General features: G+C 35.5%; 1 protein-coding gene across 1 annotated transcript in view; it reads left to right on the plus strand.

Annotated features, from left to right (window-relative positions):
- CFAP47 (cilia and flagella associated protein 47) overlaps positions 1 to 25,775 on the plus strand; it is a 489,967-nt gene that overhangs the window by 342,508 nt on the left and 121,684 nt on the right. Inside the window, exons 51-53 of the mRNA XM_073227718.1 lie at positions 7,846 to 7,992; positions 15,523 to 15,620; positions 24,633 to 24,808. Of these exons, the coding sequence (XP_073083819.1) occupies positions 7,846 to 7,992; positions 15,523 to 15,620; positions 24,633 to 24,808 (421 nt within the window). The remainder of the gene's footprint in view (positions 1 to 7,845; positions 7,993 to 15,522; positions 15,621 to 24,632; positions 24,809 to 25,775) is intronic.

Consider the following 25,775-nt stretch of genomic DNA (forward strand, 5'->3'; position numbering starts at 1 on the left):
CTTTCCTTATTATTCAGTGCACACTTATAGTTTAACATATGTAGATTTATGCAAATAATGATTTTTTGAACTGAATTGTTTTCTTTCCTTTCCAAATTGTTCATTGCTTGTATGTAAAAATTTAATTAATTTTGTGTGTTGATTTTGTGTCCTGTGTATTTGGTAAATGCATTTATTAGTTCTAACTTTTTTGTGTAGGATCATTAAGGTTTTTCTGAGATCATGTCAGCTGCAAACAGATCATTTTGCCCTTTCCTTTCCAATATGGACAGCTTTACTACTTTTTCTTGCTGGTCTGTTTAGAAATTCCAGTACTATGCTGAATAGAAGTGGCAAAACCAGATATCCTTGTCTTGTTTTGATCTTAGAGGAAAAGTTTTTAGCCTTTCACCATTGAATATAATGTTAGCTGTGTGGGTTTTTCATGTATGGGCATTATCATTTTGAGGAAGTTCTCCTCTATTTCTAGTTTATTTTTATCATTATGAAAAGCTGTTCAATTTTTCCAAATACTTTTTATCCATCAATCAAGATGATCATGTATTTGTTAAACTTTATTCTGTTAATGTGGTGCATTACATTGATTGATGTTTGTATGTTGAACCACTCTTCATTCATTCATTCCTGTAATGAATCCCACTTGATCATGGTGTGTACTCCCTTTAATATGCTGCTGAATTTGTATGCTAGTATTTTGTTGAAAAGTTTTGCATCAATTTTCATTAGGGATATTGGATTTTAGAGTTTTTTTTTCCTTGTGCTCTTTTTCTTTTGTATCAGGGCATTGCTGGCCTTTAGAATGAGTTAGGAAGTTTTCCCTCTTCAATTTTCTTGAAGGTGTTTGAGAAAATACAGTATTAATTCTTCTTTAAATATGTGGTAGAGTTCAACAGTGAAGCCATCTGCTTCTCTTTATAGGGAGGGTTTTGGTTGCTGATTCAATCTCTTTACTAGTATCATATTTATTCAGGTTTTCTATTATTCACAAGTCAGTTTTAGTAGATTCTAGGTTAATTGTTTCAAATAAGTTATCCAATTCCTTTGGCATACAATTGTTCATACTATTCTCTCATAATGTTTTTTATTTTGATAAAACAATAGTAACATTTCCACTTTATTTCTAATTTTCTTAACTTGGGTCTTTTCTCCCTCTTCTTAGTCAAACTAGCTGTACGTCTGCCAATGATGTTGATCCTTCCAAAGAACCAGCTTTTAGTTTTTTTTTTGGTTTTGGTTTTGGTTTTGGTTTTGGTTTTTCTCTATTGCTTTTCTATTCTCTATTTCATTCACCTCCACCCTAATCATTATATCCTTCATTCTGCTAGTTTTGGGTTTAATTTTGCTCTTCTTTAGCTAGTTCCTTAGAATGTTGACTTGAGGTTGCTCTCCTTTTATAATGTGTACTTACTGTAATGAACTGCCCTCTTAGCAGTGTTTTGACTGATTCCCATAAGTTTGGATGCCATGTTTTCATTTTCAATTGTCTCAAGATATTATCTTATTCCATTGTGATTTCTTCCTTGAAATATTTATTGTTTAAAGAATATGTTTTTTAATTGCCAAATTTGTGAATTTCCAGTTTTCCTTCTGTAATTGATTGGTAATTGCATTCCATTGTGGTGAAAAAAGATGCTTTGTGTAATTTCAATCTTTTTAAATTTCTTAAGATAATCTTTATGGCTTCACATGTGATCTCTCCTGGACAGTGTTCCATGCTCCTTTGAGAAGAATGTGTGTTCTGCCATTGTTTGGTAGAACATCTTAGACAAGTCTATTGGTTCTAGGTGGTTTTATAGTATTTCTCTTGTCCTCTAGTTCTTTATTGGTCTTCTTCCCAGTTATTCTATCCATTAATAAAAGTGGGTTTTTTAAGTCTCCAGATACTGTAGAATTGTCTGTTTCTCCTTCCAGTCCTGTCAATTTTTTCTTGATGTATGTTGGGCTACTGTTTTTAGGTGTGTATACACTTATAATTTTTATATATTCTTGCTGAGTTGAGTCCTTCTATTTCAATTTTTGATATTTGTATTTATTATGAAATGGTCACCATGGTAAGTTTAGGTAACATCTGTCACCATACATAGTTAAAAATATTTTTCCTTGTGATGAGAACTTTTATATTCTGCGTTCATCACAATTTTCAGATATGCAATACAGCATTACCAACTATAGTCACCATGCTGTAGGTTAGATCCCAAGGACTTATTTATTTTATAATGGGAAGTTTATACTTTTTGCTCCCTCCACCTATTTCAACTCCCTCCCATTCACCTCCCAGCCCCTTCCTCTGGCAACCACCGATCTGTTCTCTGAATCTATGATCTCATTTTTTGTTTTTGTTTATGTCTTAGTGAACTAAATCTTTTATCCATATGTATGCTCCTTATTTTTCTCTGGTAAACTTTTTGGCTATGTAATAAATGAATGGTTTCCAAAATATATTTTTTTTAAATCTTAACACTCAACAACAGAAAAATAAAAACAACCCAATTTTAGCAATTGGTGAAAGATCTGAAGAGATACCTCACCAAATACGATACTCTGATAGCAGGTAAGGATATGAAAAGATGTTCAATAGCATATGGCTTTAGGTAACTGCAAATTAGAACAACACTGAGATCCCAGCTATGAACCTATTATGATGGACTTAATTCAGAAGCCCTGACAACACCAAATGATGTCAAACATGAGGAACAACAGGAACTCTCATTCATGGATGGTGGCAATACAAAATGTGATGGTACAGCTTATTTGGAATATAGTTTGGCAGTACCTTACGAAGCTAAACATATTTACAACATGTTCCAGCAATCACACACCTGGTATTTTCCCAAATGAGTTGAAAATTTATGTCCACACAAAAATCTGCACATGAATGTTTATAGCAGATTTATTCACAATTGCCAAAATGTGGAGGCAATCACAGTGTTCTACAGTAGGTGAATGGGTAAACAGTGGTATATCTGTGCAACAGGATATTTTTTGTAATAAATACAAAGGAGCTATGAAGCCACAAAAAGACATGGAGGAAACAAATGCATATTGCTTAATGAAAGAAGCCAACTTGAGAAGGCCACATGCTCTATGATTCCAACTACATGGCATTCTGGAAGAGGTAAAAAGTCAGTGGTTGCCAGTGCCTTGGGGGTTGGGAGGGAGGAATGAACAAGTGGAATACAGGGGATTTTTAGGACAGTGAAATTATTCTGCATGATACTGTAATGTTAGGTACATGATATTATACATTGCCAAAGCCATTAAATGCACAACACAAAGAGTAAACCAGAATATAAACTATGGACTCTAGTTAATAAGGGTGTATCAGCATTGGTTCACCAATTGTAAGTAATGTACTGCACTAATGCAAGATGGTTGTAGTAGGGGAACCTAGTGGGGGGTATATGGGAACTCTCTAGACACTCTTTTTGTGTAAACTTAAGACTTTGAAAAGTAAATTCTATTAGTTAAGAAAAAAGATTGTGAACATTGAACCAGAATGCTCATGTTCAAATTCCAGCTATATTATTTCAAGGTGACTGACTTTGGGCAAGCTACTGAACTTTCTTGTGTCACAGTTTCCCTTCTTTAAAATGGGGATAATAATAGGACTTACAGGTATGTTTTGCAAAAAAATGTTAGTATATGTAAATCATCTAGGACCATGCTTGGCATATAGTAAGTCCTATATAAACATAAACTATACTCATTTAATCCTCAAAACAACTAATACCATTTTGCAGATGGGGTAAATATCATGTTCAAGGCTAAATTAGTAGTAGCAGAACAAAAGTTTGAATCCAGGTTCTGTCCAAAGCTTATGTACTATATACCCTGTCTTTCCCTAATGTGTTTATGAGCACATACCAAGCTCCTGGGTAAAATAGGAAATCCATGTTTGTAGTAGAACATTACATTTAACCTACAACTTACGTGACTTGATGATGTTTCAAAATAAAGGAATTGAAAATGGTAAGTTGGAGTGATGTCAGCAAGATGGTGGAATAGGAGGTCTCCCCTTGTTTTCCCCTTCAGCAACAACAATTTGGAAGCCATCCATGGGGATTATAAAATCCCAGTGGAGTCCAATTCCCAGGAGCACCATTTTGAAAAGGCAGGCTCATGTGCAGGGGGCAGACTTGCCAACTGTTGTCCTGACTGTGGACCGGAAACATCCCTGTCCCCCTGTGGACTGTGTTATGGTCCCATATGGTTTCGATCTTGCTACCAACCCTATCTGCCTAGGAGTCTTGTAGGAGTAATGCCTGCCTGTGCCTGTTGTGACATCCACAAATTCTGCCCCGTCTATGGATTCCAAAGTAGCCCGTGACGTAGCTTTGCCCCTCTTAGCCACCATCCTTGTCCACCCGGAGACCAGGAGGAAGACACACCTGTCTGGGCCTGAGGCAGGCCCTCCAACCTTCGCCCAACTGCAGATCCTGAAATGGCCCAGTAACTTGGCTCCAGCCACTCTCAGCCATGGTCTGAGAATACTCCTACTAGGAAACATGCTTGTCCACACCCCCGACGTAAGCCCACTGAGCGGGGTCTGTCTGTGTATCTGGAGGCAGCCATGTAATCTGGCCCCAGGCCCTCACAGCTACAGTCTGGGAACAGTCCCAGAGGGAGACACTCACCCATGTACCTGTAGGCAGGCCTGCCAACCTTGGTCTGACTGTGGCTCCTGAAGCAGCCTGTGACCTGGCTTAAGCCCTCCTCAGCCACGGCCTGGGCCAATCCTGTCCACCTAGGAATTGGTAAACTGCTAGGAGACCAGTGAACTGTCAGGAGCCCTTCCAGAAACCTGGAGGGAGCCAGTAATACCCAGTGTAATACCAGTGACACTGGGTAACATCCAGTGCCACCAGCTGCTACCCAGCGGTGCCTCCATTTCACATTTGGGGTGTTAGAGGCATGCAGCTGGTAACAGACAGCCCCAGTCGTGAACCCAGGTGTCACATTGTTGGTTTTAATTAGTTAAAAAGTGATCCTCTCATACACATAAGATAAATATTAATGGTTACAGGATTAAAAATGTAAAAATTATGAGTCATAATCAGGACATAAAGAGGAGATTGGATAATGGATAAAGTGACTAACTGAAATCAAATGGGGACATATAAGCTAAAGCCATCTATAAAGTTACAAGTAATGACAGAAATGTTTTGACTATAATTTCGGATTGAATTGTATCCTCACAAAAGGTATGTTAGTATCTTAGCTACTGATAACTGTGAACTTGATCTTATTTAGAAATAGGGTTTTTGCAGATCAATTCAAATTAAGATGAGGTCATGCTGATTTTGAATGGGCCTTAATCCAATGTGACTTTTGTCCTTATAAGAGGAAAGTAAGCACAGATAGCCACAGTAGTGAACACCACGTGAAAACGGAGGCAGTAACTGGAATGATACATTTACAAGCCAGAAATGCTAAGAGCAGACACTGGGAGAGGGTCATGGAACAGATCTCTCTCTTAACCTCCAGAATGAACCAGCTCTGCTGGCCCATGGATTTCAGACATCTTACCTTCAGACTGTGAGAAAATTAATTTTGTCCAAGCACCAATTCATATTTGTATGCAATATGTTTATATAATACCCTCGGACAGCATGGGTTTGAACTGCACAGATCCACTTATACACAGATGTTTTTCAACAAATATATTGGCAAATTTTTTAGAGATGAAAAAAAGCATATTCTCTCTGGCTTACTTTATTGTAAGAATACAGTATATAATACATATAAAAAGTATGTTTGTGATCTATAAGGCTTCCAGTCAATGGTAGGCTATTAGTAGTTCAATTTCAGGGAGTCAAAAGTCATGCATGGATTTTCAGCTGTGTAGAGGTCCAGCTCTCCTAACTCCTGCATTGTTCAAGGTTCAGCTATATATCATTCACACACACACACACACACACACACACACACACACACACACACACAAACTCCCCACACTCACAGTGGATCCGTGGATCCTATGGACAAAAAACTCTGCAAATGGCTGCTGTTGCTCAAAGTATCATGGATATATCTTCATTTCCATTTTCGTAGATTTTTCTTTCTTTTAACTAGATGATCAGTATTCCAAATATATATCTTAATTCATGTAACCATGCATAGGTGGAAATTAACTAAGTCTTTTTTTTTTCTTTTTGCAGTTACAGACACTATTGCAATACTATCTTTGTAAATAACTCTTTGCACACTATGCTGGTCTACCTATGGAGATAAGGTTTAAGATATAATCTATTTATAGGATAAAAAGAACTGGCATGCCAAAAGGGATATGCATTCTCAGTTTGGTGCAATATACAGAAATACCCTCCAGAAAATGTAATACCAGTTTGTACTCCTACCAACAATGACTGAGATGGGGGCTGTTATTCAACACTCTCATTAACAATGAATGTTATTCAAAGTATTAAGAGTTATCAGTTTGAAAGAATAATACGATTTTTGCTTTCAATTCTTGAGTTTTTTGGGGGGTAAGTTTTTTGAATCTGTATTCCTATGTAGTGTCTCTATTACATTTTGGTATAATTGTTATTTAAGCATTACATATTTAACTGTAACTTCATCTATTTTTGTCTTTAATTCTCCCTAAAAATTTATATACCATTACAGTATTTTTAACTTTGCCAATTTGAATGAAGTCACTTATTAAGCTTGCTTAGTTCAGTGCCAGATATCACTTTGATTAAAAAATTAATTAAATATCCATGAATTTGTCTTATGCCTTCTGTCATTTTTGTGACTCATGTAGTGCATTTCATGCAGATTTTAATACTGAACCTGATGTAGTATTAGCACATGTGTGTGTGTGTATAAACATATACAAAGGCATATTTTCATACATACATATTAGATGAAGAAACGGCTTTTTGGAACTTGCATATTGTTACAGCATGTTTCAAAAAGGGAAAACTGAAGATACATAAGAGAGTGGGGTACATGACAATGGCAAGGTTTAGACCTTGTTTAGACTAGAGTAGACAGGATCCAGTGCATGGGTCCACAGGCTGATCCCAAGTAGGACTCTTATCAATCACTCTTATAGAAGGAAAACCTGAAGATACAGTCACCAGTATGCAAGGGTTGGTCAGTGTGGTGTTAAGACTGTAAAGAAGGTCTTTCCTGAAAGTGCCAATTTTCTTGGTAAAGTAGGTATATGATCAGCTAAATATGAGGAGGGAGAAGAAAGTATTTGAACCACCCCCTAAACATGAGTACTAAGAATATGAATATGGCAAGTTGGTATTGAGCTTTCAGGGCCATTTTCTGAATTAGTTCCCTATGTGTATTAACTTCAATTTAAAAGTTAATACCAATCTTTTATAAGTCAATTTTAGTAGAAAAATATTCCAGAAAGATAGTGCCAATTTTTGACACTAACAACCTTTTGTAATAAAGTTTAATAGTTTACACATTAAATGTTTAAAGGAAAGTTCATGCTTAGGATACTATAGAAAACAAAATATTTGTTTAATGAAGTAATCAATAGAGTGCTAAAAAGTGACTTAGGGAGAAAATATTTAAGAACAGTCACCCAAGACCAATATGTTTTCTGAAAGCTGATAATCACCCTACTATTTGCCTCATTTTCTTAATTATTATAAGAAAGCTTTTTAAAAATTACCATTTTAATGGAAATTTTGAAACCATTTCCTTGAACTTCCCATTAAATTGTTCTGTACTACCATCAGGTTTAGTTCTGATACTAACACTTAGAATTTATATTTGGCTTTTGTTTATTATTTTCAAACTAGAACTACTTTAATACATGAAACTTCTACCCTTTCATTTTAATCCCTGGTTAATCTGACATCTTGTACCTATGTGTTGTAGGTGCCATTTCATTTTCTGTTAAAAGCAGAAAAAATTATTCCCAGGAATATTCAGATCAAGGTCAAGATCAACGTAATCAAGATCAACTACCCTCCGGTCACAAAACAGTATCCCAACTATCCAATGAGTTTCATGAGGAAGACTCAGGTAAATGGATTCTAAAGAATTTCACGTTCAATTCTCACAAATTCGCATTCATTTTTAAATCACTATATATGTTTACATTCAGAATACATGTACAAATGTGTGTTGTATGTATCTGTAAGAATTTTATTGTATTATTTCATGAATAACTTTATGTAGTTTCCTTTCTGGGTTCTGTTATTGCTATTAATAGATTATAATACTTCCTCTTGAAGGCTGCCTACTCTTATGAAAGTGAAAACATATATATAGTTGTTACTAAAAAATTACACAATTTCTGATAAAATGTTAATGAGTGTATTAACAATGCTTTGAACGTGCTTTTCTTACTTCACCATAGGAGGTATTAGCAAGCTTCTTTATATGCAAAGGAAAGGAAAAGCTATTGTTTTCCCTTCCTATATTATACAGCTTTATTTGAATGTGGTTAAGCATCATATCTTTTTAGTGGAAATTCAAAAGAAAATGAGATGCTGGAGAGTTGGAATAGGCAAGGCAGATTTCCTGAAGAATGGGTGAATGAGTTCTCTCATCGGTGAGTAGCAGGGACATAGACGGCATGAGAGAAAAGTGGGTCACCAGGAGCAAAGCTGTGGAGACAGAAAGGTATATCAAAGAAGAAACCTTCACTGAGAGAATTTGTATTTAGTCAGGATTCTTCTGGGCAACAGATACTAATATAAGATAATTAATGTAATATAAGATAATTAATATAAGATAATATATATAATAAAATATATATATATAATATATAATATATAATATATAATATATAATATATAATATATAATATATAATATATAATATATAATATATATAACATAATGAAAGAGAAGGACAGAGAGAGAGAGACATTCTGAGTTTAAGGAATTGACTGACATGATTGTGGGGTCTGGCAAGTCCAAAATCTTTAGAGCAACCAAGCAGGGTAGAAAATTAGGTAAGGGCTGCTACTGCAGTCTTCGGTCCAAATTCCCCAGGGCATCTAGGCAAACTGCAAGCTCAGGCTTGGTTTCCAAGTTTCAGTCTTGACCAAGAATTGCTTCTTCTTCAGGTAATCTCAGTCTTTCTTTGAGGCCCTCCAACTGATTGGAGGATATACACCCACATCATGCTGGATTTGTAATCTGCTTTACTCAAAGTCTACTGTTTTAAGTGTTCACATTTAGAACAAAAAATACCTTCATACCAACATGTAGACTGTTATTTAGCTAAACAAGTGGACACTATAGTCCAGCCAAACTGTCACATAAAATTAACCATCACAGAATACATGGATTAAGAGTGGGCTTTAGGCACTATTCAAAATGTTTTGGAAAGGGAAGAGAAGTTGGATCCAATTAGGCCACTGCCAACAGCAAACTGGGTTTGAAGTGAAGAGAACAGTGTCTTTTGCGGTGGTGATGGAGATCGACAAATACCACTAAAGATGGAAAACATGTCAGAGACTAGCATTAGATGACTCTTTTAAGAGAGGAGACAGAGAGGACTGATTCCAGATAATAACAAGGTTGGTTTGTATCTTGGTGAAAAGAAAAATATTAAGATAGTGATTTAAAAGTGTTGTGGCTTTGTTAAATTAACATTTGTTAAGTAGAGCCCCAGGGTGTCAGATGGTGAGTCAAGGAAAGACCACAGGGAAGGTGAAATAGAAAAGTTTATTACTCACAGGTCCTGGTGAATGCACATGCCTTCCCTCAAGAGGCCGCACCAGGAGTTTAAGGCAGAGTAAGCAGAGGGCCTGGAGCACATGCCTTTATTAGCATCCTCAGGTAAAGTGCTCTGGGGTTCCTGGGCCAAGGCTGGATTGGTCAATTCAAACCAACAAGAGTGGACTTTTGGTATGCTTCATGGGGGCTTTTTCTAAGGGGTGTACAAGCAGAAGGTCCTAGAATGTAGGTTAGTTGGGGAACAGTTGGAGGAGTCAAATTGGGAACTTAACATTTACTTGTGACTCTGCTGGGTTGTTACTTAGGGCAGGCACCCTGGGAGGAGCTAGTGCCGGTTCAAGGACCCTGCAAGCACCTTGGCCATAATGGATATGGAAGCAGGAATATTATGGCATTGTTTAGCTAAACTCAACAAGAAGAAAAAAAATGTCTGGAAGATTATAATGCTTAGTATGGGTTTGTACTTGCTGATTTTGATGGAACAGCAAAAAGACATTTGCATGGCAAAACCCAGTCATCATCTGAATATTTGGAGCTGAGACAAGATGAAAAAAATAATAAAACGGGTTGTAAAGATTTATGTTTTTTTCAGTTGAAATCATACCGGTGAGGCCAAAGAGTAGATGACTGTTGTAGATGGATTATGCTAGTTAAACCCTCATGTAAATCTAAGGCAAAAGAGTCATGAAGGAAAACCAGGTTTCTAAAAGTACTTTAGGAGAGTTTGAAAGGAAATCAGAATTATTATGGTGTCATGTTAATAGGGTAAACCGGAGTGATATCTAAAAAAAAAATCTGATCTACTTGATGGCAGGTTACAAGATAAATTAAGAACTAGGAAAAAATGCATCAATAACATTATAGGCATTCTCATTTCTTCAGACAGGCCTTCTCATATCCCTACACAGGATTAACTTTTTCAACCCCTACAATACCATGAGTCTTTCTCTTACTGATCACTCAGCAGTACATTTCTTTTCAATTAGGGAAGTTTCAGATATGCAAAATGAGTAAGTTTTGGAGCTCTAATATACAGAAATGTCATTATAGTTAACAGGACTGTATTGTATACTTGAAATTTGCTTAGAAGGTAGATCTTAAGTGTCTTCACCACCACCACCCTCCCACCAAAAATGGTAACTTTGTAAGATAATGGATGATGGCTATATTAATTAGCTTGATTATAGTGATTATTTCACAATGCATACATACATCAAACCAAGTTTTATACCTTAATTATATACAATTTTTAATAGTTACACTTCAATAAAACTGGGACAAAAAAGAAACGAAAAAACTAGAGAATTATTTTAACCTCCCAAATAGGTATGAAAAATAATGGTAAAACTCAGTTTTATTGATGGTCAGATTGAAAGAGACAATCTTATGCATTATAATGGGATTTTGAATTAATAGATGTCAAGAGTATTTACAATATGTTTGAAACTTTTAAGAATTGTTTATCCCCTTTGATCCAATCATTTCAGTCTATGGTACTTGTTGGAATAAAATAATCAAATATAAGCACACGGAGTTTTATATAAGAATGTTCCTTATGTGATCTATTCCATTGAATAATTGAAATTCATTTTTATAATTTTTAGATTTTATTTAAAATGTTTTTGAATGTGTACTACCTGCATATAATGTTTTTTAATTGAAGAATAGTTGACATATATCACTAAGTTTAAGACATAGAGCATAATGGTTTGATTTATATATATTGTGAAATGATTACCATAATAGGTTCAGCTGACATCCATCTTCTCATATAGATACAATAAAAAGGAAAGAAGAAAAGGAAAAAGGAAAAAAATATTTCCCCTTGTGGTTGGAATGCTTAGGATTTCCTCCGTTAATGACTTTCCTATGACAGCAGTGTCAATTATCATCATCATGTTATCTGTTACACCCTAGTACTTATTTATCTTAGAGCTGGAAGTTTGCATCTTCAGACCACCTTATTCCATTTCCCCCTCCCACTACTCTCCATCTCAGGTAACTGCAAGTCTGATCTCTTTTTGTATGAATTTGGAGTTTTTTTTTTTTTTTGGTTCCACATATGAGTGAGGTCACACAGTATTTGGCTTTCTCTGTCCAACTCATGTCACTTAGCATAATGCCTTCAGGGTCTATTCATGTTGTCACAAATGGTAGGACTTCCTCATTTTTTATGGCTGAATAACATACCACCGTGTGTATATATATATATCCACCCGTCCCTTGATGGACACTTACATTATTTCCATGTCTTACCAAATGTCAATAACGCTGCTATGAACATGGGGGTGTAGATATCTTTTTGAGTTAGTGTTTTCATTTCATTTCCTTTGGATATATTTCCAGAAGTAGAATTGCTCAATCATATGGTAGTTATAGTTTTAATTTTTTATGGATCCTCCATGCTGTTTTCCATAGTGGCTGTATCAGTTTACATTCCCACCAGTAGTACCCAAGTTCCCTTTTCTCCACATCCTCACCAGCATTTGTTATCATTTGTTATCTCGTCTTTCTGATGATAGTCATTCTAACAGACATGAGGTAATACCACATTGTCACTTTAATTTGCATTTCTCTCATTATTAGTGATGAAACTTAAAATTTAGTAACTCATATTCTCTGAATGATAGAAATGTATAAATATACACACTCATTTACTAATATATTAATTACATATAATTTTTGTATTCAAAATAGTGTATTTATATACATCTATTTGTAGCTAGTATATATGTGTTTATTGATATATTAAGCCTGGGATTTTATACAAAAAAAAAATTAAGTAGTTTACCATTGATCAGAGATAATAAATAATTTCTAAGGTTCTTTAAGTTTTTCAGGAATTCTCAAATTTCTATAATGGATGTTACTGATTTTGTAATTAGGAAAAACATTTTAATATATTTAAGGCCTGTAGTTAATGTTTAATAATTATTATTTTTGTTCTTCTTCTAATTTATAAATCATCACTAATCCTACTCTACCTAGTAAATCCATATTCACTGTACATTTTTAGCACTGTAGGAATTAAATCAGTTATATCACAATACTGCCTTATGTGATAGTCTCAGCAGTTACAAATGGTAAATGTTACTATCCCTGTGACAATTAATTTTATTGTCAATTTGGCTAGGTTATAGTGCCCAGATTAGGTCAAACATTATTTTGAATGTTTCAGTGAAGATGCTTTTGGATGAGAATTACATTTAAATCTGAGTACTTTGAGTAAGGAAGATTGCCCTCCATAATATGGGTGGTTCTCATTCAGTCAGCTGAAGGTCTTAGGAGACCAAAGACTGACCTCCTCGGGGCAAAAAGGAATTCTGCCAGTAGACTAGGTGCAGACTCAAACCGCAGCTCTTACCTCGGTCTCCAGCCTACTGGCCTAACATAAAGATTTTGGATTTAGCAAGCCAATTATGTGAGCCGATTTCTTAAAATAAATCTCTTTCTGCCTCTGTCTCTGTCTCTCTCATTACACACACTTGCGTGCATGCGCACACACCTGCACAGACACACACACACTGTTGTTTTTGTCTGGAGAACCCTGATGAAAACACTCACTCTTCCACAGATGGGAAACTGTTTCGCTGCTCTTCGCGCTAACCCAGTCATGGAGCATTCAGTTCTCTTAGTCACAGAGACTCTTTCTCTCCTGAATTGTTTCCCCTGCAAGTTCCATATGAATTAAAGCACTGGGAAAATTTCATAAAATATACATGGGCTGCCTAGAAGATCAAATACTTTTCATTTTAAGAACTTTGGTTAATTTTGAGATGTCACATTTAAACATCATGAGAGCATTAAAGCACTGTCACAGAATTGAAGGAACAGCCAATGCAAATGTAAGTGGCGGTTTCTGCCGAAGTCTAGCATCAATATAAATTTGGTAACTTATACTGTACACGTTAAATAGTTTTGAGGAAATTAACTAGTGTCTGTAAAATAAATAAGCACAGAAGGCAGTTCAAAATGTGGAAGTGACTTTGTCCTGGAGAACTTCTCACGAGTGTTTGGAATAAGAACTCACCCGGACCTCCCTTCTCTCTCTCTCTGTCTCTCTCACTAGCTGACTGTTCTCAGAGTCTGAATTGTTCTCAGATTCACTAATTTGACAAGTGTTTCTTAGTAACTAAAGAATTAGAATAGGGTAGAATACATTACATGTATTAAATTATAAATACATTAAATTAAATTACAGAATACAAACACTACAATATGGTACAAAACAGTGCAGTGCGGTGCAATGAAATACAATAATTTTCTAATTATTGTGATTGTGGGGAAGGAAGAATAATTCTCCCTCTACCGTTCTATGTTCTTGATTGAGACTCCCCTGTAACAATAAAAAACTCACATTAGCAGGAGAAAATCAAACAAGTTTAGTAATGTGTATATAAAAGGTATATATTTAGGAGAAACCTAGGAAAACAGTAACTTTCTGAAAAGGCCCTAGTCACTGCCTTAAATACTATCTTCAGCTAAAGACAAAAGAAGGATGTTGGGGTGGGGAGAAAGTTATGGGACTGACCAGAAAAAGCACAGTAAAAAAAAGGTAAGGTTGTTATACAGATTTAAGGCATTACCTTCTCCATTGGTAAGCTTCTCTAGGGATTTAGAGTTATTCTTCTCTAACTGGTACAGAGACACCCTCACAAATGTTGATTGCCCTTATACCTGTAAATATCTCTTTAAAAAGGGGAACTTCTACTATAGTTTCAGAGCTTCTCCTATGTCTGCAGTTTCTTAAAATTAATCAGCTCAAAATAATCCTTATGCCAAAGAGGCATATTTTGGGGTAGCAAATTCTGCTTCCCTTTACCATGCAATGCAACAATACAATACAATGGCATTCAATGCCTTATAATGCAATGCAATGTAATGCCATGCAAAACAAAAGTCTCTATTTCAGAAGAGAGGGACTGAAAATTCCACTACTCTGGGCCCCTAATCTCAGATAAGAAACTGAGGCCTAAAGAGGCTAGTGATTTACCCAAGTAAGTTAATCAAACAACAGTTTTTGGAATCTTTAAAACACAATAATACTGATGTGAATATGCTTACAATTAACTGAAACTGGAGGACCTCTCAAACCATAAACTAGTTCAACACTAAAGAATAAAGAATATCAAAGTGAGAAGCTGAACAGATGAGAACAAACGGAAAAAACATGGGTTTGATGCCAGTAAAAACCCTGCTACACAGGGCTAATGTAGTGGACTGGGATTCCAGTTTCAGGCTTTGGGAGTATGACCTTGGGCATCATCAGTGGCAGACATGCCTGCTTTTTAAAAAATATTAAGAATCCAGTTGTAAACATTATTTTCTCACTACTCAGTCTATGCCTCAGTCCAGATTTCTTTAGGCTAAATTGCTAGGATCCTTTTTCACACTCCTAAGAATCCAGAAATCTCATGAACTATACCTGATTTTGTCCTTAGATTGGATTCTTGTGGTACTGGAAATGTACCATTGTGGACTGTTATGCTCTAATATTTTAATATTGTTACATGCAATATGTGGATGCTTTGTCAGTTCGTGGAAAAATAGATTGCTTATTTATGTTGAAATATTGGTCCTTAATTTAAAAGTAAAACCTTCTTATTTTAGTGAGGAACTTAATGAGTTATTAGAGTAGGCATGGGGCAGGGAGCTCTCACAGGGCATTCTCATGACCCTGCAGGATGGGGCTTCTCTTATCACTCACATACTCTGTTAAAATCAGCTTTTACCCTCCCCTCAGCTCTTTTGACAAATGAATCCATCAAAAAGATTTTGAAAATTATGTCTGTTCATTTCTCAGTTTTTTATGTTAAATATGTATTTTGAAGCCTGTATTAAGAAGTGCTATTTTATTTTTCAGGTGATGATATTAGCAATTTAAGAATCTGGTATGATCTTGAGATCCATAGCTCTCCCAGACCACCAGCAAACATCATTGAGGTGAAATGTATTGCTCTGGTAAGAACCCACTAAACATTCATTGTCTGTCTTTTTTGCACAATTAGAGCTTTTGTTGTATACTTAAATTGCTCTCCCTAAAAATATCCATATTAAATGAGTTTAGTGGGATAAATTATTCAAATTATAGCAATTTTATTTCAAATTCAGTAATATGGGCCTTAAATGCTTATGAAAAACATCTTTTACTTACATAATGTCTTGAAGTAGCTGCTTCAATTAGCATTCTACCTGCATGTTTCAAGACTTACTAGAGCAAGGTGAGAGACCTATAGTTGAAAACTGTAAAACATTGATGAAAGAAATGAAAGATGACACAAATAAATGGAAATGTATTCCATGCCCATGGATAAGAAGAATTAATATTGTTAAAATGGCCATACTACCCCAAGCAATCTACAGATTCAGTGCAATCCCTATCAAAATTCCAAAGGCATCATTCACAGAACTACAGCAAGTAATCCTCAAAATTTGTATGAAACCACAAAAGACCCTGAATAGCCAAAGTAATATTGAGAAAGAAGAACAAAGGTGGAGATATCACACACTCCCTGATTTCAAACTGTACTACAGTGCTACAATAATCATAATAGGGTGGTACTGGTACAAAAACAGACATAGATCAGTGTAACAGAATGGAGAGCCCAGAAATGAACCCACACTTATATGATCATTGAATCTATGGCAAAGGAGGCAAGAATATACAATGGGGAAAGGATAGCCTCTTCAATAAATAATGGTGGGAAAACTGAACAGCCATATGCAAAAGAATGAAATAGGATCACTATCTTATAGCATACACAAAAAAATACTTGAAGTGGATGAAAGACCTAAATATAAGACCTGAAACCATGAAACTCTTAGAAGACATAGGCAGTAAACTCTTGAACATCAGCATCAATAACTTTTTTCTGGCTACATCTCCCCAGGCAAAGTAAACAAAGCAAAAATAAGCAAGTGGGACTACATGAAACTAAAAAGCTTCTGCACAGCCAAGGAAACCATTGACCAAATGAAAATCCAACCTACTCTATGGGAGAACATATTTACAAAATAGTATGTCCAATAAGGGGCTAATATCCAAAATATATAAAGAATTTATACTCAATATCAAAAAATTATAATATGATTTTTAAAATGGGCAGAGGACCTGAATAGACATTTTTCCAAAGTGGACATGCAGATGGCCAACAGACACATGAAAAGATGCTCAACATCACTAATCATTAGAGAGATGCAAATAAAAACCACACTTGAGATATCACCTTACACAGTAAAAATGACCAATGTCAAAAAGCAAGAAATAACAAGTGCTGGCAAGGATGTAGAGAAAAGGGAAACCTCGTACACTCTTGGTGAGGATGTAAATTGGTGCAGCCACTATGCATATTAGCATGGCGGTTTCTCAGAAAACTAAAATAGAAATACCATATGACCTAGCAAATCCATTTCTGGGAACTTATCCAAAGAAAACAAAAATCACTAATTCAAGAAGCTATATGCACCCACTATGTTTATTGCAGCATTATTTACAACAGCCAAGATTTGTGAACAACCTAATTGTCCATTGATAAATGAATGGAAAAAAGAAGGTGTGGTACATATATATGATGGACTATTACTAATCCATTAAAAAGAATGAAATCTTGTCATTTACAACAACATAGATGGACCTAGAGGGTATTATACTAAGTGAAATAAGTCAGAGAAAGACAAATACCATATGATTTCACTGATATGTGGAGTCTAAAAACAGACAAAACAGAAAAAGACTCATAAACATTCAGAACAGTTACTCATTGCCATAGGGGTGGAAGATGGGGGAATGGGTGAAATACATGATGAGGATAAGGAAGTACAAACTTCAAATTATAAAATAAATTAGTTATGGTGAAGGAAATACAACATAGGGAATATAGCCAATAATATTATAAATTCTGTGCATGTTAATTGATGGTAACTACACTTACTGGGCTGAGCATTTAGTAATGTATAGAGTTGCTAAAGCACTATGTTGTACATCTGAAACCAATGTAATATTGTTTTCAACTGTATTTCACTAAAACATATTTTGAAAAAGCAAATATCATTAGGGTATTTAAAAAAGTTACTAGAACAAACTTAACCTTAGCCTACATGCTTGCCCTCACACTTATGATAAAGGTAGGCATATGCTCTCTAGATCGTAGATTACTGTTTCAGTACTGACTGTTCCTGGTTTCCCACAGGCCTTTCATTTTGAACCATATTTAGTGCAACTGGCATACATCTGGAGTATTAAATAATAGTAACTGTGGTTAAAATTGTAATATTTCCAGAATCTCTTGCCTGGCTTTACTGCATCTGCATATCAATAAGTGTTTCCAAGGGGTGGAGAGCAGTGGTCAATCCACATATCAATAGGTGATTACAGGGGGAGCCAGGGCGTATCTGGACAGGAGAGGTTGGGTGGAGCTCTCCTCTGCTGCAGCCTGGTCAAGGGAGAGATGGGATGACTGCTTGTAAGAAATACAAGGGTTTCTTAACTTTCTCTCTTTGACTTGGGTTTTAGAGATATTTTGCCCCAGGCTTTTCCCCTGGAGTTACAGTAACTAAGAATACGATTATTTTATGTGAATTATTAAAGTATTACTAAATCCATGTCCAGGATTATTTAATAAAGTTAAGTGTTGAGAGTCTTGATTTAAATGAAATGTGAAGACAGTATTAATTGCTATTAATCATGTTTTAATTCGATCTAATTACCTTATTGTTAGTACTTGTTAGGGAGGAAGAATTTGCTCTACCCTTCAAGGTTCTTCTATCTGGTCTAAGAATGAAATTGACCTGAGACAGATTAACAGGAGAAAATCAAACTAAAGTTCAATAACATGTGTGTCTGCAATACATATGGGAGAGACCCAGGAAAACAGTTATCTCCAGGAAATGGCCAAAGCCACCACCGTAAATCCCATCTTCAGGTAGAGACAAAAGATGTTGGTGGTGGGGAGTCAGTTATGAGAAGTGACCAGAAAAAGCACAGTAATCAAAGGTGTGGTCCTTACCTAGATTTAAGTTGCTGTCTCCTCCAATGATAAGTCTCTAGAGATTTAGACATCCTTCTCTTCCTGATAGAGAGGGAGATAGCCTTACAAATGGAGATTTTCCTTATACTTGTAAATGACTCTTAGGAAAGGGTACCTTCCACTCAGTCTTTAGAGCTTCTGTCGTGTCTGCAGTTTCCTAAAAATAATTAGCTTAAAATAGTCAATATCCCAAAGAAGCCTGTGTTGCGGTGGCACAGTTTGCTCCCCTACACTTCTGTAGGTACAGCGACAGGCAGGTGGCAGTAGTAGATGAATGAGAACATGTTTCTAGTTTACAGCTGTCTACCTGGTTCCTCTGAGTTCTGAACTACAGGCACTGACTTTTCAATTTGGGAAAAGTCCTCAAACAAATTTTAGTTATGACTTCCTCTGAATTACAGTGTACATTCAAAAATACCCTTTATGGACTTGATAATGGTTTCAAATGGAATAAGGTTAAAATTGGAGATTTCCTCAATAATATGCCTTACTTCAATTAATGTATTGTGTGTTTTGGACCTCAGAAATAATCCCTTTATAAAGAGCTCATGATTATCTTCTGGGAGAGGATGTAGTGAAGAATACTTGCTGCTAGTGCATATTGAATTGTCATTAACTCAATTAGGTTTTTGTGGGCAAAAAGCATAATCTTTATTTACTCTAATCCAGCGAAAGCAGGAAACAATGAAGTTTTCAGCACAGTTACTCAGTGAATTAAATTTTTCCTGTTCAGAGAAAGTGTGAACAGCAACCAAATGATAGAGCTAACCCACCCCCTGATCTGAGGCAGCTCTCCTTTCCCCGTCACTTTCCTGAAAGAGGGCAGCCTGACTTAACTCATGATTTTTAAATTCCTCTGGAGTCAGATTTTCTTAATGATTGATGAATTTAGTTGAAACTTATGATTATCTAGAATATCAGACATATTAACCATTAGATCTATATACAAACACTAAAGCCTCTACTACATTGTACATTTTATTCTTTAATGAATACTTATTGTCCCTGGCATGCCTGGCACTATTCCACATGCTTAGGAACACTGATTTACTAAACAAACAAGGCCCCTATTTCAGGGAACTAGCATTCTTGCAGAGTTTGGCAGAAAACAAAAATAAAATTGAAATGTGCTACTTTACTGGAGGTTTCCCTGTTGTCTTAGCTATTCAAGTAAAGACACAAACCTGAGAGCCATAGATAAGCCCTCTCTCCATGTTATAAAAGGCACTGCTATGCCATTTATTGGAACTTACTCAATGTATCAAGGTATTTCTAGTTTAAGTAACAAACGCCAGAATTTCAGTGGCTTAACACAATAAAAGTTTTTAAGAATTGTATCAGTCTCGTGCATTTGTTCCTGGTTGGTGGCTGTCCTCCTCCACTCTGGATCCAGGGGAGGGAGCGGCAGGAGAGAAGATCAGGAAAAAAACATTCATTGGATGTGAGATGAAAGGTTGATTGATTTTGTATTTTAAATATCTGACAATGAGGCTGCTCTAGCATTGGGAGGTTTCCTGAAATGATAAAAGAGGGCAGAGAAAGGGAGATCCTGCCTGGCTTGGAGAGCAGTTGTCAGGGAGTGAAACTATTTTTGGGTTGCAATCCACCATGTTTAGTCCATCCAGCATGCCTGTTACCATGCTGGTAAATGACAGATCGAGTTAGACGGTAATAATGCTAGAAACAAACACAGCCCAGCATTCCACTGAGGGTGGCACAAAGACTGAAGCAGTGCACCCAGGTAGGGGGACTAACAAATGCAGGAGCCCGTGGCATGATGTGAGGCTGGTGGGAAGGGAACCAGGAGGGGGGAGCCCGGGCTCCTTCAGAGAAGAAGCTTGTGAGGCTGGGGCTTGGACAGAAATGGTAGGGGGCTGACTTGCGATGATGGGTGCTGGCGGACCATGTCTTGTAGGACCTCAAAGGAAAAATGAGAGAATTTGTACCATGTGCCATTAGAGGGTGTAAAGAGAGGAATGAGCCGATCTAATTTATGTTTTTAAAACTCAAAATGTTTCTTCTATTTTAAGAAAATAATATATGAAGTAATTTTAGATGCTGAAGATATTTTGTATTTGTTTTAAGGTGAATATAGGTATTCAAATTTCCTCTGAAAAGGTTTATAACTTGGCAAAATTCAATGATCGGTGTAACTCCGGGGAGGGGAAATCCCGGGGCAAAATCTAGCTGAAACCGAAATCAGTCAACGGGAGAAATAAAGTTTAAAACCCGTTTACTGCTTACAAGCAGTCGTCCCGCGTCTCTGTCTCTCCTGCTGCAGCAGAAGCTACCAAATACTCCCCCAACCTCTCCAGTCCAGATAAGCCCTCACTGGCCCATGTAATTTACCCATTGATATGGAGATAGTTACTTCTCTCCCCCCCTTGGAAACACCTGTTGATATGGAGATGCACTAGAGCCGGGCAAGAGATTCTGGAAATATTGCAATTTTACTCACAATCTGTACATATTTTAAAATTGCATTCCAACCTTACCTGAGAATTTGAATTTTTTTCAATATTCTAAATTTCAGCCCCTCAGGAATGCCCTTATGCTTTAAAATCTTTACTTACATTTCACAGGATTAAATACATGTTTATATTTTTAATGTATGTTACATAATGTATATATTATAAATATGTGGCATTTTATTATATATACATTAACTACATATTATAAAAATTTAGTCCTTTTACAAAGGATTCTGAGAAATGGAAGCAATTTCTTTAAACAGTAATTATGTTGGATAAAATATTCCTTAAGTAAAATCAAGAGAATAATACTGGACATGTTATAAAGGAATGCTATCTCTGAACCTAAAGAGGCCACGTGAAGATGAAAGACAGCTTTTAAATCACCATGTACAGTCATTAATATTTGGAGTTTCAAGAAAAACCCAATGAAAATTAATTTATATTTAATTCTAAAAAAACTTATAAAGTCACTCATTGAAGTGGAGACATATGCCATTAGCAAGACGCACAGCAGCCAAATATTTCAGACCTTTTATATATATATTAAAGAATTCACAGACATTCAACTGACTTTTGCTTCTGTTGAGTAAGAGTCATTTATCATAAAATGGAATAGAGGTGGCAGGATACCTTGGACAACAGGACCATTAACCTTTTCTCCAAATGAATTCTTTATACATTTTGTATGTTATTTGCCCAAAATAGTTATGCACTTCTGGATTATGTAGATAATACAAGGGAGGTGTTCCAAGAATAAATTCACAAACTTTGATCATCTCATAAAACGATGAATGACAAAAATTTCTTCTGTTTAAATTGTTAAATGCATCAAATACTTAAGGAATTATATATTTTTTCTGGGGTCTTAAATATAGATAGAATGTTAATGTTCAAATTAATGTCAACAATTTGCTGGTCGATGTATATTTAAAATATTATTCATATAATGTATTTTAAAGGTGTCATTTAGAGATTTTTATGTATTTAAACTTGGAAGAAAATAATATTTAAACCATAGTGAAAACTAGAAATTATTTTTATAATATTATGGTTAAATTACATATGTTTCACTATGCTATAAATACAGCACAGTTAATTGGAAACTTAAAGCTTTTTTCTATAAAGAAACATTCGTGTCCATTGAGTTATTGCTGGTTTTGAGACTTCGAGAATTAGGCTGCAACGATTCTCCAGAGATTGCAGGGCTTGGCATCCATAGGTCCAAGCAACTGATGATTGCCTGGAAGGCTGCTCTTAAAGGATTTTGAGGAGACTTGCCGACCTACTGGGAAAGAGTGGAATGATCAGCAGTGATATTTGTCATGGCTGTGTCAAGGAGGAGCTGTGACACAAGGGCCTCATAGTTGCCATCCCCATTTCTTCTCCTAAGATTCGGCCAACCGTAGAATGTCACAACAAGTTTGTAGCACGAGGGCCTGCCTCTGTTGCATGGCCTGTAGTTCACAGAGGAGGCGGATTTAAGCTGGTTTCCTTTTATTTTGTGTTCAAAGTTTATATGGGTAAGACAAAACAATTCCATATCTCAATACTTTGTCCTTTTCAGACCAGAATTTTTCCATGTACAGATCTCAAAATGTGAGTGAGTCAAAACAAGCATTTTTTTTTAAAGAATTTGAATAGTATGAAAGAGAATAGTAAGTATAAGAGCCTGTGGTAACATTAGGGACTGTTTTGTGAAACTTATTTTTCAATGGTGTGTCATCGACTGATGGTGATGTAAAAGGAATGACTCTGGGTTGTGGTTAAAACTTTTTGAAAATGTCTGGTTTAGATCCTAGGATTTTTTTATACTTCCGTGGAAAAGCTATAGCATTGCCTTAAACTGAGACTGACCTTCTCTGGAAAATATCTGAGTAATAGACCAGGACAAATGTCTAGTCCAAAATATTTCAATTTTCTATCTAAAGATCTGGGCAAAGTTTCTAGGCCAATATGTGGTTGTTGGTATTTGTTATCCTGGCATATTCCTTTGGTATGTTTGTGGATTTGTTTGACTCTTAGAAACATCCTAGGAGGCTAAGTTCTATAAGCATCTCATAAAATATGTCAAGTTGCCTAGGAAATACTAAATTCCATGACATAATGCCATTGTTGGTTTTTTTGCCTTTTATATTTTTATTGTTCCTTCTTTATAATTAAGAGCACTGGATAGTTAACACTCACTTGTTTTAGGAATTCATGATTCTAACATTTCCTGAAACAATAGTAGATGGCCATTTTCCACTACATTTATAATTAAATCTGATTTTTTATAAATAATATCTATCCAATCTAATTGTAAACTTCTGTATTTACTCACTTCCCATCTTTTTTCACCAGATGTTGTTCACGACACTAAATGCTATTTCCATTCCACTAAAATGTAACATTTATCCACTCACATATTTATAGAGGTAATTGGCCAATGTTCATTCCTTGGATAAAGCTATAATGACTGTCTTGAAGATACATTTGTGAATAACTCTCTCCCCATCACCACCTCTCCCCACCAGCTTAGTATCAAGTTTTTTTTTGTCACTCCTGTGACATGATTTGATGAATTTGAAAATAGCTCCATGACCTAATATATATCTGTTACCAAGCTTTTAATGAAGACTGAAATGTCCAACGTTCTCTATTTCATTAGGGTAAGGCATTATAGATAACTGGTCTTTGTTAAGATTGAGATACGTCCTGTGTATTAATCACCTTTAACACAATTATTTCAATTAGCTTTTCCTATAGTGGAGATCATGGCTGTCATGGTTTGTAGTATGTCATTAGTCAGAAAGGGTCAGAATGTGGGACAGGAAGTATCCTGGAACTTCAAGGATGCCTTCCATGGCTGAGTGGAGGTAGCTGGCAGGGGCAGGATAGGAGAAACCAGCAGAAAGGAAGGAATCTAAACAGAAGAGTAGTCATATAACATCATCATAACTTGACTTGTTCAGATTTTCCCTTGTCCTTGATGCTAATGTACAGAGCTATTTCAAGGGTGTCCTCTGAATCAGCAGTAGCAGTCATAACTTTTTAGAAATATGTATTTTCAGGTGCTATCCCAGACCTACTGGATTAGAATCTTTGGGGCAGCCAGTACTCTATGTTTTAGCAGCCTCTATAGGTGATTCTTGTTCTCATCACAGCTAGTGTAAACACTGACAGACAACTTCATAGTAATAATGGTACTGAAGAAAAATGTATTTTAGATGTAACTCTGAAGTTTCCTTAGCATTTAGCTACGTGATTCTATTGGACTATTTGTTGTTTGTTGTAAAAAAAAAAATATTTGCCAAAACTAATCAAGGAAAACATATGAGATGAAAAGTGAGTAGATACATTCAATAGTGGATCAAGGAGAAAAATAAAAGAAATGGCTTTATGTTGGATAAAAGTTTTCTTTGTATATTCTTCCATAAAACAATGACTCTATGCTGACACTAGGAGCTGATTATACATTTGTTTTGTAATTCTAGGAAAGCGTTTGCATTGCAGTTCCTCTCTCTAATCCAAAAAAGGAAATTATTCACCTAGATGTGCAGTTACCGAGTGTCGCCTTTAGTGGACTCAAGGAACTTAAACTGCATCCACTAGAATGCACCAATTATGTTGTGTGGTATTCTCCAGTGACTGTGGGCTGCAGAGATGAAAGGTGTGGTTTGAGTGGAGTGTTCCATTTTATTGTTGATCCTTTGAATGTAAGCTTTTAAAATTATTATTCCTTTGCATACTATCATCATTCACATTACACTTGCTCATAGGGTTAGCTCTGTTTAATACCATTTACTGATAAAATGTACTAATTTAGAGTTGCCATTGTTTTCAGCTGTGTAAAATAATATTTATGGGAATATCAGATTAAATAATTCCTAAATTACTCCTTATATGTCCCATTTCATTTCACTTTTCCCCAACCAAATTTTTTTGGGTGCAAAACCTGAACCAAATAAAAATGATTCCACAAGGACTAGAGGTTAAACTTTCAGTTTTCTTGATAAAAATAAATTTGTATTTTATATTCTCAATTACTTACAAATCCTTGGAGGACATAAAGTAAATGAAATTAAGCATATTACACCATCCTGAATAGCTAGACACTCTTACATACCACAAACATATACCCATACACACACATATATTAGCACAATGACAAGTGTTCTTGTGGTGTGGTAATTATAAGAAACTTTCTTTACATTATATGTTCAATAAATGCACACACAATCACAAAGCCTCTATGCTCCTAATTAAATCAGTTCATTTATAGTAAAATGATCACCTTTATTTTTAAAAGTTTCAAAATATCCCATTTTATTTATTATGGTTTTAAAGACTAAAGTTAGTATTGTATGTACAATACATTCCATTATTCCATGAAAATGCCTTTTGCTAGTTTATGTGCTCTTTCAGAGTTAGAGTAACACTTATTTTAATGAATGATGAGTCAATGAATATATTTGTGAAATTTTAAAGGAGAATAATTTTTATAATGTGGAACTTGAAAGTAGGAATATAACATATTATAAGAGACACTATTTTGATAGATTCCCATTAGAAATGGAGGCTACTCTCCTCTTCCTAAGGTGACTGTAGAAGCTTTGTGAACACAGATTGAATCTTAA

This window comes from Manis javanica, chromosome X (genome assembly GCF_040802235.1).
Source record: "Manis javanica isolate MJ-LG chromosome X, MJ_LKY, whole genome shotgun sequence".
NCBI classification, from domain to species: domain Eukaryota; kingdom Metazoa; phylum Chordata; class Mammalia; order Pholidota; family Manidae; genus Manis; species Manis javanica.